The 19,055-nt window shown below is 47.2% G+C and overlaps 1 protein-coding gene across 9 annotated transcripts in view; it reads left to right on the top strand.

Moving 5' to 3' along the window:
• TLE3 (TLE family member 3, transcriptional corepressor) overlaps positions 1-19,055 on the top strand; it is a 48,086-nt gene that overhangs the window by 8,006 nt on the left and 21,025 nt on the right. For 5 of the 9 annotated variants that reach the window (XM_032764300.2, XM_032764298.2, XM_032764299.2 and 2 more), the window contains exons 5-6: positions 9,081-9,143; positions 9,739-9,813. In XM_032764300.2, coding sequence (XP_032620191.1) covers positions 9,081-9,143; positions 9,739-9,813 — 138 coding nt within the window. Of the gene's footprint in view, positions 1-9,080; positions 9,144-9,738; positions 9,844-19,055 lie in introns of all 9 variants that reach the window. The other 4 variants (XM_032764296.2, XM_032764294.2, XM_032764295.2 and 1 more) reach the window with 1 other exon arrangement.

The following is a 19,055-nucleotide window of genomic DNA, read 5'->3' as shown; positions in this document are numbered from 1 at the left end:
TCTCCAAACTATTTGCATGAGAGCCCTCTGACTTCACTGTCTGCACTCCGGTTATGGTCTGTCTGTGTCCTAGAGTGCTGTGGGTTCTGGTAGCTCAGTGAGAATAACCGTTCTGCCCATTTTCAGAGAGGGTGACCTGTAACTGCCCCTGAGGCAGGCTGGCTGGCTGTGTTCTTGATGGGGCAGGATTTATAACTTGTGCAAATGTTCTCTCTTTCCTTTGTGGCTCCAGCAACCCCTGCCCTGACTAGAACCCCAAACCAGAGATGGGACTTGTGTAGCTGGTCAATTTCCTGGGAGGGCTGGGGAGAATTCATTAAGATTCAAGACTTGCCTGTCTCCTTGCCCTTTTTTAACAAGCAGTTTGGATTTGTCTCTGGAATTCTATGGTACAGCCCCATATGCACTTCCATATACACATTTCCCCCTTCCGCTCCCACCCAAATTCCCAGCCCTTCCATTCTGCTGCATCTCCCTCAAGTCAGATGGGGCTCTGCAGGGCTCTGCTGCACCCAAAGGCGCTTTCCTCCTCTGGCAGAACTGGGCCCCATCCTCCTCTGCTCCCCTGAGAGCCAGGCTGTGTGGGAGCTGGTGGCTGGTTCGAGGAGTGGGAGGAGCATGTCCCCTAAGGAAAGAGGGCTGGAGAGGAAGGAGCCCAGCCTCCCTGCTGTGAAGGATGTAGTAGCTATGGGCCTGCACTCCTCTTGGGAACCATGTATCTGCTTCAGCTCTTCCTTCCCTCTTCAGAGGCAGCATGGTGCCACCTCCCTCAAGCTTCTATCCCCAGAAGGGGGGAGAGTAGAGCCTGGGCCCAAGCCTTTCTGTGCCAGAGCACCAGTGATTTGCGGTGAACCTGGAGTTTGGATTGCACCCCGAAAAACTCACTCCCGGGCAGCCGCGCCAGTGGCCTGCCTACCTCCCCCTGCTGCAGGCTCCTGGAGGATGTGATTCGGGGTCAGCTAGCTGGAGTGCTGTGTGGTTCCTGTGAATCTGTGTGCCACGTCTCGGGGTGAGGCTTAACCTCACCTTTGCATTGCCCTGATCCTTTTTCGTAACTGGGCACCATGTCAAAGCAGCCAACGAACTGCTTCACCTTAGCCCAGGCTGCAGTGGCTACAGGGTTGCAGAAGATTCCTGTAGCACAAGCATCTGACCATGCTTTCCCCCACGTCCAGCCGTCTCTCTCTCGCCTGCACTAGCAAAGCAAAGTGCTGTGGAGCGTGGCTCAGATTTGCCACTGGCGCAAGCTGCAGTGGGGCTGGGCCTGTTTACCCCAGCAGTGACTCTGGCCCTGCACACGTAGTGATCACTCATCCGTGGCTGAAACGCAGCTGTTGCTCCGCAGTGCTGAGCTGGCGTTCTCAGAAGTGAAGAATAACAGCTCCAGTCAAGACTACAGAGGAAGGTGGCTTTTTTTTGGACAGTTTAACTACCCAAACTAGGATCTGGTCTGAATGGAAAATGCAATGGGCTATGAAACGACCACATGCGGTCAGGTCCTGGACTGATACCTCTGGAAAGCACACAACCCACGCTAATTTGGCTGCACTGTCTGAGGTCTCCCAACGAAGATCAGCTCAGACCCTGCAGAGCCTGTCTTAGCTAGTGAGACCACAGCCCAAGCTTATGTGACTGCAGGCAAGAACTACTGTGGGCTGAAAATGAAGACCGTCTCTCTGAGTCCTGCTGACTTTGGTGGCACACTGGTTAATTCCCCCTCGACGCCCCCCCATCTTTTCTAACAAAAGGGCTGTATTTAAGGCCATGAAGCTGCACTCAGGCATGGAAGCCGGGGAGAGCTGCCCTGACAAAGTGTCTTAGACTTGCTGTGACTCAAGATTCTTTAGCAGCTGACACGTCTGTCTCTTTCCTCCCCCACTCTCCTCCAGCTATACCCACCTGCCCTGCAAAAACCCAGTCCTTTTTATCCAGCATTAATTTGTGGAGCCGATCAGATTGGCAGCCCAAAAACTCATCGTAATGACCTTCCTTGGCATGGGTAATATGGGTTTACAGCCTGTTGCGGTCAAGCAAAGGCGCAATTTGCATAATGTTCTGAGGGGATTAGGTTGTTGAGGTTGCCATGGCAATCTAACGGAGATGAATTGAGATTTTTCTTGGCAGGAATTGCCCAGTGGCACTTGGGGGAGAGCTCCGTTGCTTTGGAGGGGAGTTGATGAATGGGTAGTGATACTGGGAAGGTGTATTGCATGAAACCTTCCCCTGTTCTACGCCAGCCAGTGGTCCCCTTTAGAGCCCTATTCAACCTGAATGGGGACAAACAGCATTTAATATGCTTGGAAACTGCAAAATTAAAGTGAACAAATATTTAAAGATTATGGAATCTTATGTTAACAGGAAACCTAGCACTCATAAACATAACATTTCTACAGATACTGGTTTTCTGTCTTTTTTTCCTTTCTAAATTCCACAAAGAAAGTGTCCTTTTTGAAAAACAGAACTGAAGTTTGGTTCCCAAATCCTTGCTGGAAGTTTAAGCAAAATTTTGATTTTTTTAAAGTACTGGTAATGGAAAAAACAAAACCAAGCTCTGAAGTAGCTCTGAGTGAAAGCAAGTGCCCCCTTCTTTTTCTCCTATACAATGCTGTCTTTGAGAATTGGGTGAAAATGTGAAGGGTTCTTTATTTTTGCACAGAGATGACCTTGCAGTAACACTACCGGCTTATGACCAGAGGGGTGTCTCTTCCAGCCTGCAGTGAACAGTTGGGTCCATGTCAAATGAGGACCCTGGCTATAGGATTTGTTAGGGCTAGGAAAAACAAAACTAAACCCGCCCCCGAGAAGTAATCACACCGAAAAGAGCAATACATTTAGTGCTCGTTGCGGGAAGGGTCCAATAGGCTTCATTCGAAGGCATAAATATTTAATGGAGTTGTAATTTATGTATAGTTTGATCAATACGCCAGTGCTAAAAGAGCCATTAAAGAGGCTTACCCATCACATAGCAATTTGTGATCTAAGCAGAAACCTTGCTGCAAGGCCCCACGATTGTTATCGGCAGCACTACCGCCACTGCAAAGTAAAACATGTGCTACCTTTCTGATTGAGCTCCACGGAGTGCAACGCAGGGCAATGGAGAGGCTGCCCAGAAGAGTGTAAAATGTCAGCTGACTGTCAATATCACTCTTCTGTGTACTGCGCTGTACACTGCAGACAGTAGCACTTCAGAGTTACAAACTGACCTGTCAACCACACACCTCCTTTGGAACTGGGAGCATGCAATCAGGCCGTAGCGGCGACAAACAAAGCAAATACAGTACCGTACTGGGTTAAACCTAAACTACTAGTAAAAAGGGAAAGCAGCATTTTTCTTCTGTGTAGTAAAGTTTCCAAGCTGCATTAAGTCAGTGTGGAGTTCTAAAATTTGAAAGAACTTCTGTTCAGAGTTATGAACATTTCACAATTATGAGCAACCTCCATTCCTGAAGTCTTTGACTCTGAGGTTCTCACATATGTACCTTGTCCTGGCATCGCTTTTGTAACAAGAACAAAGATAACCAACAGCTGGGGGTAGGTTAACTGGAAGAGAGGGGATGGAGAGCCAAGCCTTTAGATAGATTTCTTGCTTTGGGCTAATTCCTTACACTTCTGAGACTCCCTTTACTGTCTGTAAACTGGCCATAATTTCCCTCCCCATCAGCGATGGTGTGAGGCTCAATGTTTGCAAAGTGCTGTGGAATCTTTGGGTGAAAGGTCCAAAGTTATTTCAGATTAGTCAACTGAAATCACAGGTGCTTACACCTTTAAAAGTTCAGTAGATACAGAACCTCTTTGGGGCAGGGACTATCTGTTGGGTTTGTGCAGTTCCTAGGGTGTTGGAAACTTAAGTGGGCTGATTGCCAATGGCTTGACACCACATTGTCTAGCAATGTACTTGTATGTACAGGCTTCAGAATGTAGTAACTTCAAGAGGTTTATGATTCAAAACAAAGAGCCAAGGAGCAGTGAAGACCTCTGGAAGAGCTAGTAAAACCATAGGGTGCAATCAGATCAGTAAGGCTTTTCTGAAATGTCACTGTGGATTTGGAAGTATACAATGGTGATGCCAAAAAAGGTTGACTTTTTTGAATGTGGGGGGGCGGCAGGGGAGAACAGGGTTAGTAAAATTATTTGCACGTTGGGGGAAAAAAAACCCAATGGTTTGTAAGAACTTTTTCCTTGAGACAATTTCACCAGCTGTCATGAGGTATATAGTTACTTCCTGGCTCTTTGGAAAGGAAAGAGGGACCTATGTTAAAATGACATGAGTCTCTCTAAACATCTACCTGCTGTAATAATCTTCACTGACTTTACTCAGACTCTGGGTGCAGCAACTTAACTAACAATGTCATGCAACCTTCATCTATAATAGAGTTGCCCAACTACTTTGTGTGGGGGGGTTGTTTTTGTTTTTTTCTTAACTAAATATTTTGGAAGTTGTTTAACTGAAATGTCTCTGTGAAAAGTGTGTAAAAAATGAGGGAGCCCAGAATTCAAATGCATGCCCCTCTAATGTTGTGACGCTATAAACTCTAATCACCAATCTGTTAGAAGTCTTTGAGGATGCCAACAAGCATGTAGACAAGGGTGATCCAGGGGATCTAGTGTACTTGGATTTTCAGAAAGCCTTTGACAAGGTCTCTAACCAGTGGCTCTTACGCAAAGTAAGAAGTCATGGGATAAGAGGGAAGGTCCTGTCATGGATCAGTGACTGGTTAAAAGATAGGAAACAAAGGGTGGGAATAAATGATTTTCACAATGGAAAGAGGTAAAAAAGGTCCCTTAAAGATCTGTGCTGAGACCTGTGCTGTTCAACATATTCCTTAATGATCTGGTAAAGGGAATGAACAGTGAAGTGCAAAGTTTGCAGATGATACAAAATTACTCAAGATAGTTAAGTCCAAAACTGTTTGTGAAGACTTACAAAGGGATCTCACAAAACCGGGTGACTGGGCAAGAATATGGCAGATGAAATTCAGTGTTAAGTGCAAAGTGATACACATTGGAAAACATAATCCCAACGGTACTGGGTCTAAAGTGGCTGTTACCACTCAGGACAAAACTCTTGGTGTCATCCTTGGTAGTTGTCTGAAAACTTCAGCCCAGTGCACAGCAGCAATCAGAAAGGCTAATAAAATGTTAGGCGCTATTAGGAAAGGGATAGGATACTGTGCCAATTTCTGCTTGCCCAGTCATAAAAAGGATATAGTGAAATTGGAAAAGGTTCAGAGAAGGGCAACAAAAATGAGCAGGAGCATGGAACAGTTTCCACAGGAGGAGAGACTAAAAAGACTAGAGCTGGTCAGTTTAGAAAAGAGACGATTAAGGGGTGATACGATAGAGGGCTATAAAATCACGAATGGTGTGGACAAAGAATAGAGAAGTGTTGTTTACCCCTTCCCACAATACAAGAACCAGGGCTCACCTGATGCAATGAATAGGCAACAGGTTTAATACAAACAAGAGGAAGTGTTTCTGCACACAAGGCACAACTAACCTGTGGAACTCCATCCCTTGGGATGTTAGGATGGCACAAAGTATAACTGGGTTAAAAAGAGCTAGATAAGCAGGTCCATCCATGGCTGTTAGCCAAGATGGCCAGGGATGTAGCCCCATGCTTCGGGTCACCCTCGGAGTGACTGCCAGAAGCCGGCAGGGGAAAACTGGTGGATCTCTCCAAAATTGTCCTGTTCCATGTACTCCTCTGGAAGCTCCGGTACTGGGCACTGTTGGAGACTGGATACTGGGGCTAGATGGACTATTGGCCTGATCCACTCTTGCAGTTTTTATGTTCTTAAACTGCTATTTTATGTGCTTAGATACTACATGGCTGAGTGCTCTAGAGAAGCCTTTGCTAGATGGAAGGTATATGGGCTGAGTCTTTGCAGTTTCAGGGAGGATGGTGAGTTTTCTGGAAAACTGATTCCTGTTTGCCTTCATGTTGCTTTTCTAACGGGGAGGTTTTTTCTGGCCATCTTGTTGCTAAAGGAGCAGCTTGCTGCGGAGAGGCTGACGGGGAGGGGGAGATGCAGGTTGACTTAATTAATCATTTCTCTTTTATTGATAACAAGAGGCTCTGAATTATCAAAAGGAATTTTTAAATGTTTGATCGTGTTCCAGTGTGCTTTCGGCTAACCTCCATTGTTGAAGCCGTATTTTTTGAATTCTTACTGATGTTCAGACTGTGTTTAAGTTGGATCAGAAACTGTTTTAACAGCTGTCTTAACAGGCAAGGCTGCTGATATTAACCCTTGGAATACAGGGCTTCTCCCCCCTCCCCTTGCAATCTTAAAAAGAGCAGTTGTTTGGAGAACTCTCATGCCCCCTTTGGGTTTGAATGCTAATGTCTTTAGTATAATATGTGACTGACCGACATCAGTTTGCATTACTGTAAGCTCCCTTGGCCAGCAGGCTCTGGGCTTGCTGCAGGGGTGGGCAGCCGGATCAGGAAAAGCTATCTCATGTCCGTCACCCTCCTGTGAATGGAATCCCATCCAGTCGACAGAACGGATGGTGCCTACAGCGCAGGCCTTCAGCTGTGCATGGTATAACAGTTGGGTGAGTGAACCAGGGAACAGAGAGGATGACTCTTCCTCAGGGCTTTGCTGTAGCTGGGGCAGAGCACGGGCTCTTCCCCACTGTTTCAGAGCAGGCCACGTGCCTGGTGGGTGGGTCTAATGCTGATGTATTTTCAGTGCCTCAATACTTGGGTGATCCTCTGCCTAGGCATTTATACTGTGATCCTCCTCTTAGTACGGGAGCGCTTGACTGGCACGCACAAATCCCTAGGACTGGAATGTTGCTTATAAGTACAAATTTCAAAAAGGATGAAGTCCTATTGGTTTTTCACTAAGAGCTAGAGTACCAAGTATCTGAGTTGCTATTGAAAATGGAAGTTAGATCGTTTTGAAAATTTTACCCGTAGCTTTTTCCACTGGACTGAAGCTGTTGTGGCAAAACCCACTTTCTTGAAACACCGTTAATGTGACGCTACAACTATTTTGATATAGGGCTTTGTCGTTTCTTCCGTGCAGCCTCATGATCACACAAGGTCTGGTGGTAGTTAAGTAGTCTCTTGTTTCTACCTCACACCAGGGCCCTAAGAGTGAGACCCAGAAGCTGTTCTTTGATACAGGCATGTAATTTCGGAAAGCTAATGCAACATTTGATCTACTTTCTGTTCCATAACTGATTCACTTGGCATTGAACTGCCCTATAGCTAGGATTTCTCCTTTCTGGGTAGCTGAAAGTCTATCTGTGTCTTAAACTTAAGTCTACAGCCTACTTCTCAGCTATTCCAAGACTCAGGGCTTTGCTACATTGGCACTTTACAGCGCTGCAACTTTCGCGCTCAGGGGTGTGAAAAAACACCCGCCTGAGCGCTGCAAGATGCAGCGCTGTAAAGTGTTCATGTAATCAGGGCGGCAGCGCTGGGAGCACAGCTCCCAGCGCTGCACACTACACCCGTAAAGGATGTGGTTTACGTGCAGCGCTGGGAGAGCTCTCCCCCAGCGCTGCCGCTCTGACCACACTCACACTTCAAAGCGCTGCCGCGGCAGCGCTCCTGCAGCGCTGACCGGGCAGCGCTTTGAAATTTCTAGTGTAGCCAAGGCCTCAGTGCTTAAGGCCCATTCACACTGCCAGATGTAGATGTGCATTACATTCACTCTCACTTTAAGGTCCTCTTTCAATGGTAGAGTGGTGTACAGGGATTTTAGTGACGTCAGGTCTATAATATTTACGTTTAAAATATGAACTGCTGACTCATATGAAATCTAAGTTTTCACTTAACCTAAAACATTTTACTCACAGAGATGTTGCAAAAACCACAATTTGACAGTGGAGAACATTATTATTAAACTTCTGAGTTATGTGGTCAGCTGACAGGTGCAGATGGTTTCGGGTTAAAGTTTTTAATGTGATGTAAGTGCTGCAGAATTAACTAGAATGACTTTAAAAAAATTAATGGATGAGAGTTGAGATCAGAGTAAAATGTTGGTTGTTCACAGTACTACCTAAGATTCGCCATTGACTATCTGTGCAGGGTTTGAATGTGAAGCTTTTCTTTAATTAAAGAAAGCCCATAAAACTTGGAAATAAGTAGCATGAATGCAATGTGATCTGAACAAGCTGTCATATGAAGATCTGAGCTGAGAATGCAGAATTCATTTTACCTTTGAAAGACATGAACTGTTGTAAGCAAATTTCTTCAAAAACTTCAGAAATGTTTAGATTAACATAATTCTGAAGATTTATCAGCATAGCTCAAAGCCACCTCACTTTGGAATTGTATATAAGCTTTCTGAGTGCAACAGTGATCTTTTAAAGTTCCCTTTCAAATAAAATTATAACCTAAAGTGAACAGATGAGTTGAGAAATGCCATGGTGATTACATGCTTTGTTAGATGCCTAGATAAATGGACAAAGATCACAACTCCATGCTGGGATGAAGCTTAATTGCTAAAGTATGAATAAAATCAAGTTGGTCTTTGTGCTACTTTACAATCTAGCTTATTTAAGTGTATGTGTGACTGGGTTCCACAAACTGGTGGATGTTGCTGTCATTTAAGTGATCTGCCAGAGTAACCACAATGCCCTTGTAGCAGCTGGAGGGAGATTGATATGAAACTGACACGTTAGGCTAATAATTTTTCACATGCTCCCTTGCTAATTTGGATAACATCAGTATTTTAACCATTTAGATTATTTTTTCTTGAGACCGTTGTGGTAAAAAATACAGACAGACATGAAACTGATTCAGTTTATCCCAATCTTGTTTTCCATATTTTAGCTCTTGTCAGGGAAAGGAATTCAATATATCATTTATTTCCTCCATGTACCTGCCATGAAGGATTTAGAGAAGGTATAGTTGTGTGCTCTTGATGCCTCTTTAAAATTTGTTCCTTATTATGTGACGTGATCTATGGAAAGGGGGAAAATGGTTGGTTTTGGGGATGAAGTTTTTTTATTCCAAGAAAAGTCTTGCTTTGATTGTTTCTAAATGCTTTAATATTTCTGACATCCACACAAGGTGATTTTTGACTAAACTAAATGCAGTCTTTTCTTTTCCTTTTTTTTAGACCGAGATTGCTAAAAGATTGAACACAATTCTAGCTCAAATCATGCCTTTTCTGTCACAAGAGGTAAGGGAATGGATGTGAATTGTTGTTTGACTGTCTGCTGTTCACATAGTGCTGATATTGATGAATACTTTGGAAAGTCATCTTGGGTCAAGGAGTGGTTAGGCTAGATGTGACCCACTCGTGCTACAAGTCTTTAGACTCAGGTTCAAATTCTGACTCATGGCACAAGTGAAAAAGGTCTTGGACTGGGTTTAACAGTTAGCTTTGCAATATGCACAATCACAATGTGGCATGACTGTCTGCCTCTGTTTAACAGAAGCCACGGATGCAGACATGACAGACAGTGCATGTGCATTGTCAGAGCAGTAAAAGGAAACTTGCATAGTGTCCAGCTCTGTTGTGTGCTGCTCAAGGCTTCTTGGACCAATGCAACTCCCAGTGGAGGCAGAGAGTCTTTTCTGTTTTCAGAGGGAGCTGAATCCAATTGGTCCTTTGCTCCTCATTTTCATGAGCAAATTCACCAAGTAAAGTGGTGGCAGCTTGCTGATGCCTTTGCCCCCGACTTGGCTGTCTAGGCTTTCTTTGATCTTTCTTTACAGTCCCTGTTTGAAAACATTCCTTATTCTAATGTGCCTTTGAAATTTTGTTCCCTTAGCACCAACAGCAAGTTGCCCAGGCTGTTGAGCGTGCCAAGCAAGTGACAATGACAGAGCTGAATGCTATCATCGGGGTACGTGGACTTCCAAATCTGCCTCTCACCGTGTGTATACCCCTTTTATTCCTATCATTTACCATGACCAGAGACAACCCTGCACTTAGCTGGCTTTGAAGAATGGCAGCTTGCAAATATACTGACAATCAGGAACGTTTCTCTGAACCTTAGTCACTGCCAGAGGGTTGCACATTACTAATTGAAATTCCCAGTTTGATCAAGTAGGTGTTGGAATCAGAAAATTGATTCAGGGCAGGGACCATGTCTCTGTATCCCAGCGCAGTGAGGCCCCGATCCTGAATGAGGTCTTTGAGCACTCCTGCAGTGCAAAGAAGAATGAGTGTCTTCTCTAGGCTCTAAGTGTTGTAACTGACTTTAGAGGTGGGTTTAAACAGTGCGAGGTGCTGCCAATGTGATGAAAACATCTTTTCTTAGTGCTTCACTTTGTACTGTTCTTTCAGAGCCTCATCAGCCATGGGAAAAGGGACTGATTTCTGCTTTTAGCAGTTGGTGATAATGTTGCTGCTGCAGATCAAGTCACTGAGATCAATCAAAATGCAAAATTTTTGTAAAAAAAAATAAAAAATAATAATAATCTATATTTGAGCACAATATGGGAAACTAGCTAAACCTTTCTGAGATTTGGGGCTGTTCTTGATTGTTTTTTATTCTTTTAATTGGTCTGGATGTGTTAGCCCTTCTTCTGGCCACATGAGATCAGGTATGTCTCTGTTGTATTGTTTATGTGAAATGTGCTGTAAATATGATTGACTTGGTGTTCCATGCATTAAGTTACTCATGTAAATGTTACGGGTATTTATCACTAAGATCCCAAAAGTTGAACACTGCAATGGTTTTAATTGTTTCTAGCAGTGATAGAATTACTGTTGCCAATTGTTCTGCTTAATCGGGCCTCAAAGTAGGCCTTACGTTTGATGTACTCAGGTATTTACTCAAAATCCCAACAGAATGTGCAATAGTTGAGTACTACTATTCCACTCCCATCTGTAGACAGAGCCCTTGTGTCTATTGAAGCTAGACGCACACAACTATGGGGTCAGTTAGAAGTCTGATTTTTCAAAGAATAAACTTCCCCCAAACTACTGTCACTTTCATTCTGCCAACACTCAGTTCTTTCCATTGCTCTTAATGGAGCAGAGGCAAACCTGGCTCCTCTTCCCTGGTAATAGCCTGATCGTTGTTGTCTTGTGAACTGTTGTCAACATGGGACTCTCAGTAATTGCTGTGTCCCCCAGGAAAACAGTGGCTCTCAAAACAGAGTCTGGATTGATGGTTTTAACTGGGTATTTGGCCCCAAAAATCTCTAAGGTAGATCAAAGCTTTGGCTCGGACTCCTTGATGTTACTTCTTGCGAGGGCCAAGTTTGAATTACATGTGCAGGGACACATGGAAACACTTTTATAGACTCAAGAATGTGTCTTGTTTGTTTGGCATGGGTGTCTAGTTCTCAAGTGGTTTTTAATGTTTTGCAGTGGTGTTTGTGCCTTGGCCGCCGATGGCAGAGAGAGCATTGCAGGCGATTTGCCATATCATTTGCAAACTTGCCTCATTACAGCTCTTCTGAAATCAGGGTTTTAAAATGACTTTTAAAGAGATGAGCCTGCTGTGTCATCTGCCTTGCTGCTGACTTTCTGTTCTCAGCATTTCTGGTGCCAGTGCACTGGGGTCGTGCGCTCTTGCTCCGCTCTCTGGCCGGTGCGCAGGGTGATCCTGGGGCTCAATAGTGTAAGTGTGAAAATGGAGACGTTGGCTTTGATTAGCTTCTTTTAAGTAGTGTTTAGGAGGCTACACGGCAGGTCAAGGCAGCTTGAGGCAGATATTGGAATTCAATTAAGGTAAATGAGTGGGGCCTGTGACCCCCATTTCCTAGGTAATTGCTTCCTCGGATCAGAGTGAATGCAACTGTCGTCCCATGGTTAAGCAGGCAGCCATTTAATCGTTTTGCCTGACACATTTTCACAAGGCAGGAATTATGGGCAGTCGTACAGTGCGTTAGCTTGGGGGCTGTGCTTGACTGCACACTTGCAAAGGATAAAAGCTAATTCAGTCAAGCGTTTTTATCTTGTCAAGGAAGGAACCCAAAAGTGGCTGCTGTCAGAGAAACAGCAAGAGATCACCATGAGCTTTGATCGTGCGAGAGGAGAGAGGGTTCGGCATTAATGCAGTGTGTGGCCCGCTCCCAATGGCTTAGTGGATACACTCTGCGATATGGCAGATCTGCTTGGTAGTGACCTCTGGCTAAGGAGGCGTTGCAGAGGGGGAAGGGGATCACCCCAATCTCTGAGGGGCCGACTGGCTCGTGTAATTCCCACTGCATTTTCATGCCTATGAATAGCAAGCCGCAGAGCAATACTGCTGCTTTGGAAGAAGCGAGAGCCTGCCTCTCCAGGGGTGCTGAGCGTGACACTTTGAGAACTTGGGGTTGGAGGGGGAGGGGTTCTGTGGGGCAACGGGCAGTCCAAGCGTGAAAGGCTGTTTGAAAAAGGCTCCCTGGCCTTTCTAATGTGGGACCCTGCCTAGTGGGGGGAAGCCAGCCCTTCCCTTGATAGGTCCCTGCTCTAGAGTCCCTGGGACAAGGGTCTCGAACTGCTCAGCCATTGAAAGGAGCCAGCTAGTGTGTCATTCGCCACCTCAGAGCTCCTTCAGAAACAGGGAAGCTGAGAGTTGGCATCTTCAGCAAACTTCCTGTCTCTCCATTGTGTGCATACACCCAGCTTATTGCTGTAGGGCTGTTTGTGTGGGGCAGGGTTGCTTGTGCTGGCTTTTTTGGGGGAGAGCGAGAGAGTGTGTGTGTGTGCGCATGCGTGTACATAAAACCCCATACCTAGAAAGTAACATGGCCTGTGCCAACAGATAGAAGGAAAGGGGGAGGAGATACCAAATTTGATGCCTCCTAAACTTGACATTATTTATGGGGAAGCAGGTTTGCTATAGTATGCAAGTAGGACTTCATTTATAAACATCTGGAACTTGTCTTTATAAGCTAGTGAAGGAATCATCATTTTAGTTCAGATGTTGTAAACAAAAGTGACAAGTATGAAGATGCAGCAGATCATTAAAACCTCTTTCCCCTCCCCCCCCCCCCTTCTGAGGTCAGGAACTGTTAATTTTATGCATCTAGGTCATTGTCTTACAGTTCTCCTGCTCCAGGCTTCTGTGAAATTGAGCCCTCGATTTGGTTCTAACTCTGGAAATGATTAGACTACTTTACTAAATGTAACGCAAGTGGTGAACTTAAGTGGTGAACCATTAAATCGGTTAACAAAGGCATGAAGCATGATGTACATAATCCAATTAAAAACACTCTACATACAATTTACAAGAGAGTAAATTGTAACCTTCTCATATCTTAACCATATTTGTTAAGACCCCAGAAGGAAAACAACTTTGTGTCTGTGCATCTCCAGAAAACTTCTTTTTGGGATTAGGATTTAAGTGAGAGAAGTATGAGCTCCAGCAGCCATGCTAAATTCCAAACTTCTGCTTTTGGAAGTTTTCAGCCTAGGTGCTAATAGTCACCAGGGATAAAATCAGCAACCTTTCCCTAGGGTGAAGGCCCAGTACACAAGAGAGGCCTCTTGTTTTACCTTCCTAATTACTCTGTGCTGGTGGTTACCATTGGGTTTGGAAGACATCTCTGTTTCCAGTGCCACCTTACTGCAGTGATGGTCATTCCAGCCATTCTTTTCTAGCCTCCCTGTCTGGGGTACAGGCCATGTGATGCACACGCTGCACCGGTGCACACTTCACAGTGTAGTGAAAACCACAATCACACTAGCTGGGTGTCACCATCTGAGCCACAACCCTGCTAATAGCACACCAGCACTGCTGTACTGTCGCTGAAGACAAAAGTGTGATGTCTCCTACCCTGTGCCCTCCACTTGCACCTAAGGTGCTAATTTCAAAGCTTGGGTAGGACCACTGAATGGCTAACCTCAGCACACGCACTCAGATACTCATTGCTGCATTTGCTGCTGTGTTGGGAGATAGATTTTTACATGGCTTCTCACGCCAGCCATGAGGGCAGGGAGTAACTCTTCAAACTTGCTTTTAAGAGCATTTTTTTAAAAACAGCCCTTTTTTTCCCAAAGCAGAGAAGCTTTGGGGACCATTTCAAATAAAACAGGAGAAAACCCCCACATCTTATTCTCTTGTCTACTACATTTATCAGCAAGTATTTAAAAAAAGAAGAGGAGAAACCCCCCTGGCTAGTATAACAGAGAAACATAAAACACATTCAGATGGAGAGCCCATTAGACATGTTTTCCCCTCTTTTGTCAGTAATCGGCTGTGTTGTGCTTAATCTCTCTGCAAGGAAGTTGAATCTTACAAATAATACAAGATAATGTCATCTCATGAAGTGCCTAGATACTACAGAGATGGGTGCTACCCACAACCCTAAGTCGGATGGAGGTAGGCCTTGGCTACACTGGCGCTTTACAGCGCTGTAACTTTCTCGCTCAGGAGTGTGAAAAAACACACCCCTGAGTGCACCAAGTTACAGTGCTGCAAAGCGCCAGTGTAAATAGTGTCCCGGCGCTGGGAGCACGGCTCCCAGCACTGTAAGCTAATCCCCTCCGGGAGGTGGAGTACGTGCAGCGCTGGGAGAGCTCTCTCCCAGTGCTGGTGCTGCGACCACACTCGCACTTCAAAGCACTGCCACACTGAGAGGCACTGACTCCATGGGTGCTCCAGCCTTGGAGCACCCACAGGGAAAAAATTAGCGAGTGCTTAGCACCCACCAGCAGCCAAGCTCCCCCTCTCCCCAGTGCCTCCCCCTCCCCGTCACACCAGCAGCCCTGCTGATTAACTACTTCCCGCCCACTGCAGCCAAGCTGTTCTGTGGCATGCAGGAGGCGGAGCAGGGGTGGGCATGCTCTGGGGAGGGGCGGGGGGAAGTGGCCTTGGGGAAAGGGGTAGAGTGTGGGTGAGGCCTGGGAGGGTGAGCACCCGCTGATAGAGAGGAAGTTGGCACCTATGGATTCACTTAAGTCATTCTTTATAGGTGAGTCCTTCACGCTAACCCCCCGGTCTGCAATATTCCCCACAAATGGGCCATGTTGGCCTGGCTCAAGAGGGGATGGGTTTGTGGGGAATGGAGGGCATGTGAAGGTTTGGGTTTAAAGAGCTTCATTGATTTTGGTAGCCAATTATGGTTCATCTTTGTCTGTCAGTCTCTCGTAAGTCAAAACGGTGGAGTTAAATATGCTGAGAGGGGGCCAGTATAGGGAGTCTGGATTTCTGCAAGCAAAGCAGTGATTCAAGAGGGTGTAGCTAAGAATAATAGGATGGTGCTAAGAACTGCCAGCCAGTGGGATAATCTGCTGAAGGAAGTGGTGGGGGTGCTCAGCACATCTTCGACTCAGCTGCACCAAACCCTAGTGAGTGCCCAGCCAGGAGCCATGCTGCAGAGGCAGGAGGCTGCACTCAGTGACAGAACACATCCCTCCCATTTCCACAGGTGGTGATTCCGAAGGTGTCTGGTCTTGGGTTCCCATTGCGATGAGTTGGTTTTGGCTAACATTATGGGCAGTATGACCGGTCGCAACCACCGCATAAACTGCTGCCTGCTTTTATCTCATGGGAGGCAGAGGGGGAAGTTACTTTCCTGCTTGCAAAGCATTGTCCTCGCCACTCCATGACGACGGGGCCGAGACTATAAAATGCAGATGTGTAGCTGCATGTCTCTTGCAACCTGGGTTCAAGCCTATCCCCTTTAAAGCTGATGCCACTGAAGTCAGGGAAAGTATTACCATTGGTATCAGTGGGTATAGGATCAAGCCACCCGTAATGCCCACACCCTTTCCCCTCCCCTATCCGCTACCAAAGCACGTAGGCAGGTGTGAACTTTGAGAGTGAAACTACTTTTGAAGGAACAGGTCAGCCTCTTGCATGGCAGAGAAGTGACATTTCTGGAATAGGCTGTGTTTTAAACATACACTTCACTCTGAAGCAATAAATAATGCAAGCTTTCAAATCACAACCCTGGTCGGGAAGTTGCATCCCGTGTGGGGATTTTCCCCTTTGTGAAATGTGACCTGCTGAGAGTGCTAGAAACAGAAAGCTTTCTGTGGAAAAACTCAAGTGCACCAGGGCACCCACACAGTCATGCTTCCCCTGTCCCCCATCCTGCCCCTTCGCTCTGCATTGCCTCTGGGCTTCCCCATTTCCACTGAGCCCTGGGCCTCTTGCAGCTGTTGAAAGATGTCTGTCCATGGGTCCTAGCCTCCACTCCATGCTAATTCCGTATGGTGGCCTAGACAAGCTAAGCTGCACATGTTGGCACGTCACTAATTTTGGAGACTCCTTAAGATGGATCATCTTTATGGGAAATGACCAAAGTGAAAGGGGGGGGAAACGGCACCTCCTCAGAAATGTGTGGGGTGGGGAGAGAGGGTTAGTCAGCGCAGGGCTTCTGAAGGGTCATGTGCTGAGCTCTCTCACCTCCTGCTGGCCTCTGGGGGAGCAGACTGTGGTCAACATGTGGTGGGATCAGGGCCTAACAATTCAACTCTCTGGGTTTCTGGGGGAGGCGGTGCAGATGCAAGCAAGACAGGGTTCGAGGAGCTTTCCTGCAGTCCCACTCCAAGTGTCTTCGTGCCCTTATGCCCTGCTCAGCAGAACATCTGTCCTAGTGCTTGTGAAAAAGCAGGGACTCCAGCCCTGACGGCAGGGTGAGGTCGTGCTTAGCAGAACTGGGCTCGGACGGGGTGGGGGGCATGTTGCACCCCACAGAAGGCTGTAACAGGTATCTCTGGCTCTGTGGGTTCCCTGCAGGCAGCGTCTGGGCAGGCTAACCCAGCATGTAACTCTGCCCTGAAGGAGAGTACTTGCAGCAAGCTCAGATCCTTAGGGCTGCAAAGGGTCCAGACTCTCTTCCCTTTCCGCAGCCACTATCCCTCCACATACTTTCGCTGTTGACACAACAGGCTCTAATGGTCCCTTTCAAGGAGTTACTGCCTTAGAGTAAATAACTTGCGTGCTTAAAATGACCCAAATAAATACGGGCGAGGGAAGCAGGCAATTCAGACTACAGCCAAACCTCTGTAATTTCCCCTGTGTGAATGGACAATGCAGTGCGAGAATAAAAAAAACCCATTGTTCCCCGGCCCCCAGCAGAGCTGAGGTCAGAACTGCACAACTAGGAGTGCCCCAGCTGTTGGCGTAAGCCAAATTCGTTTTCTTACGTCATGTAGTCCATGGACCAGCATAAACTCAAAGCAAGCCATTGACTTCAGAGGAGTTTCTCCAGTTCTTTGCCTAGCAGCAGAGAGCAGAAGTTGGCCCTGCAACTTCATCATTTCCAGCACTGGCTTGTGGGTCCCTGGGCATGCAGCATGCAATGGAGAGGTCCCCACAGCCGTCCCTGGGCGAAATTGTACCTATCAGATGCATTAGGCTTTTCATTCAGCTGCACCTGGGATCTGCTTCTGAGAGAGGCCCAAGTCTGTGGCTGTTCTCCATACTGAAACTGGGACCTCCTGCAAGGGTAGGAGATGGACATCCTCTCTCTGCCCCTGTCTTCAGGTATACATGAATATTCAGGTCTCTCTTTCATTGGGTACCTGGTGTCTAGATCCATCAGACCTGACTGTTTCTGCCTCACTGAAATCCTTGTGTGCCCTGAGCCATTCCGGGAAGCTTGGCTGGAACAGGCTTCAGCAGAAAGCCTGCTCTGATTAGGCCTTGCAGTGGGTTCTGCCTCAGTTGGGTGCAGGATGTCAAAGCAAGGAATTGTGGCTTTTCTGCTGTAGCGGGGAGGGTCAAGGGGAGGTATTGGGCTGAGGAAGTGGTAGCTTCAAAGGGATTTGGATAAACATCAAAAGGCTTGAGTGCTTCTCCACAATCACCCAGCTCTTTCACCAGTGCTAGTATTCACCTGCCCCACAGGGAGAGTTTATAGATACAGTGTGTTGCTGATGCAAGGCAGTGAGTGCTCTCCAGCACCAGGCCTGTGCTGAGGGTCCAAGCTCAGGCAGCTCGTGTCCTTGTCACAGACACTTGCAAAAGTCCACTTGGGGCATGTTAAAATAAAACAGAGGGAAAATCCTCAGCCAAGCTCTCCCTGGGGTTCCACCTCCTCTCCCTCGAAGCCACCTGATATTTGAAACACGTTTGAAAATTTCTTCCCCCTCCATATCTCCCGGCCATGTTTTTGTTTAGCTTCTTCCAGCCAAAAAGGAACTAACTGTTCCCACCCCTGGAATGGCACCTGCCTGGACAGGTGGGGTTCTTGACTTTCCAAACACAGAACAAGAAAGAGCAGAGAAACACGTGTCCACTGTAGCCTCTGAATTGTGTCCAGCTGCTGAGGTGCAGCCACATGCGGTATGGTCAGTAACCCTGTCGGCGAATCCTAGGCCCCTCTTGCTAGTAGCCCAGGCTGGTGTGTGGGTGACAGCACCCTGACCCAGGCTGTGGTTTGGCCAGTCCTGTTTCCTCCTGCTGGGCCGTGCCCGAGAGCTGTTGGTGCAGCACTGTGTGCACATCCCCTGTCTCTGTTGCCTGTTGATGCATGATGGGACTGCTGCCCAGAGCACCCCCACCAGCAGCTTGAGAGGTGTGGCCATGAGACATGGTTGTTCGGTGAGGACGCAGCTCAGGAGTGTAACAAACTAATTACTAGCCCATTGCTGTAGCGTGCACAGGCCCTTTGTTCCCCCCACCCCAAACCAGTGTTCTGCAGGTAAAATCTCACCCCATTTCCACCCTCCCCCATCTGCAACACGACAGGGGGAGAGTGTCCCTCTCACAGATGGGCACAATTACCGTGTATTGATGGGAGCTACACAAGGCCTGAGCAAAGGAGGAGCATGCCCAGGACCGAGTTATGGCTTGGGCATAGTTTGCCCTGCCTGCCCTTAATTAGGGGGGCAGTGAGCGTTGCCAGGCCCTACCCCTGGTGCATATCGCTGCCCCCTTTGCACTGGCTCTGCCTGTGACCGACGCCCCTGTGGGAGGGGATGTAGAGGTGCCAGAGAGGCTGCTCTGCCCCCGGTGCTGCGACTCACCATGGGAACATGGTGTGTCCCCTTGCTCCCCTGGGCAGGAGAGTGCCAGGGTCCTGATTTGGCACTGTGGCTGGAGAAGCCGGATTGCACACTCCCTTTTGGAGTGACTCTCCGAGCAGCCCGTGCAGGCCACGCTGTGCCCGCCTGCTCCCATCCAAGCACCAGTCCCTCTGGTGGCAGCGCCTCCAGCACCCTGCTGCTCAGGGAGGAGCGGGGGAAGTGATGCTT

This window comes from Chelonoidis abingdonii, chromosome 9 (genome assembly GCF_003597395.2).
Source record: "Chelonoidis abingdonii isolate Lonesome George chromosome 9, CheloAbing_2.0, whole genome shotgun sequence".
In the NCBI taxonomy this organism is placed as follows: domain Eukaryota; kingdom Metazoa; phylum Chordata; order Testudines; family Testudinidae; genus Chelonoidis; species Chelonoidis abingdonii.
This window is presented reverse-complemented; position numbering and strand designations above follow the sequence as displayed.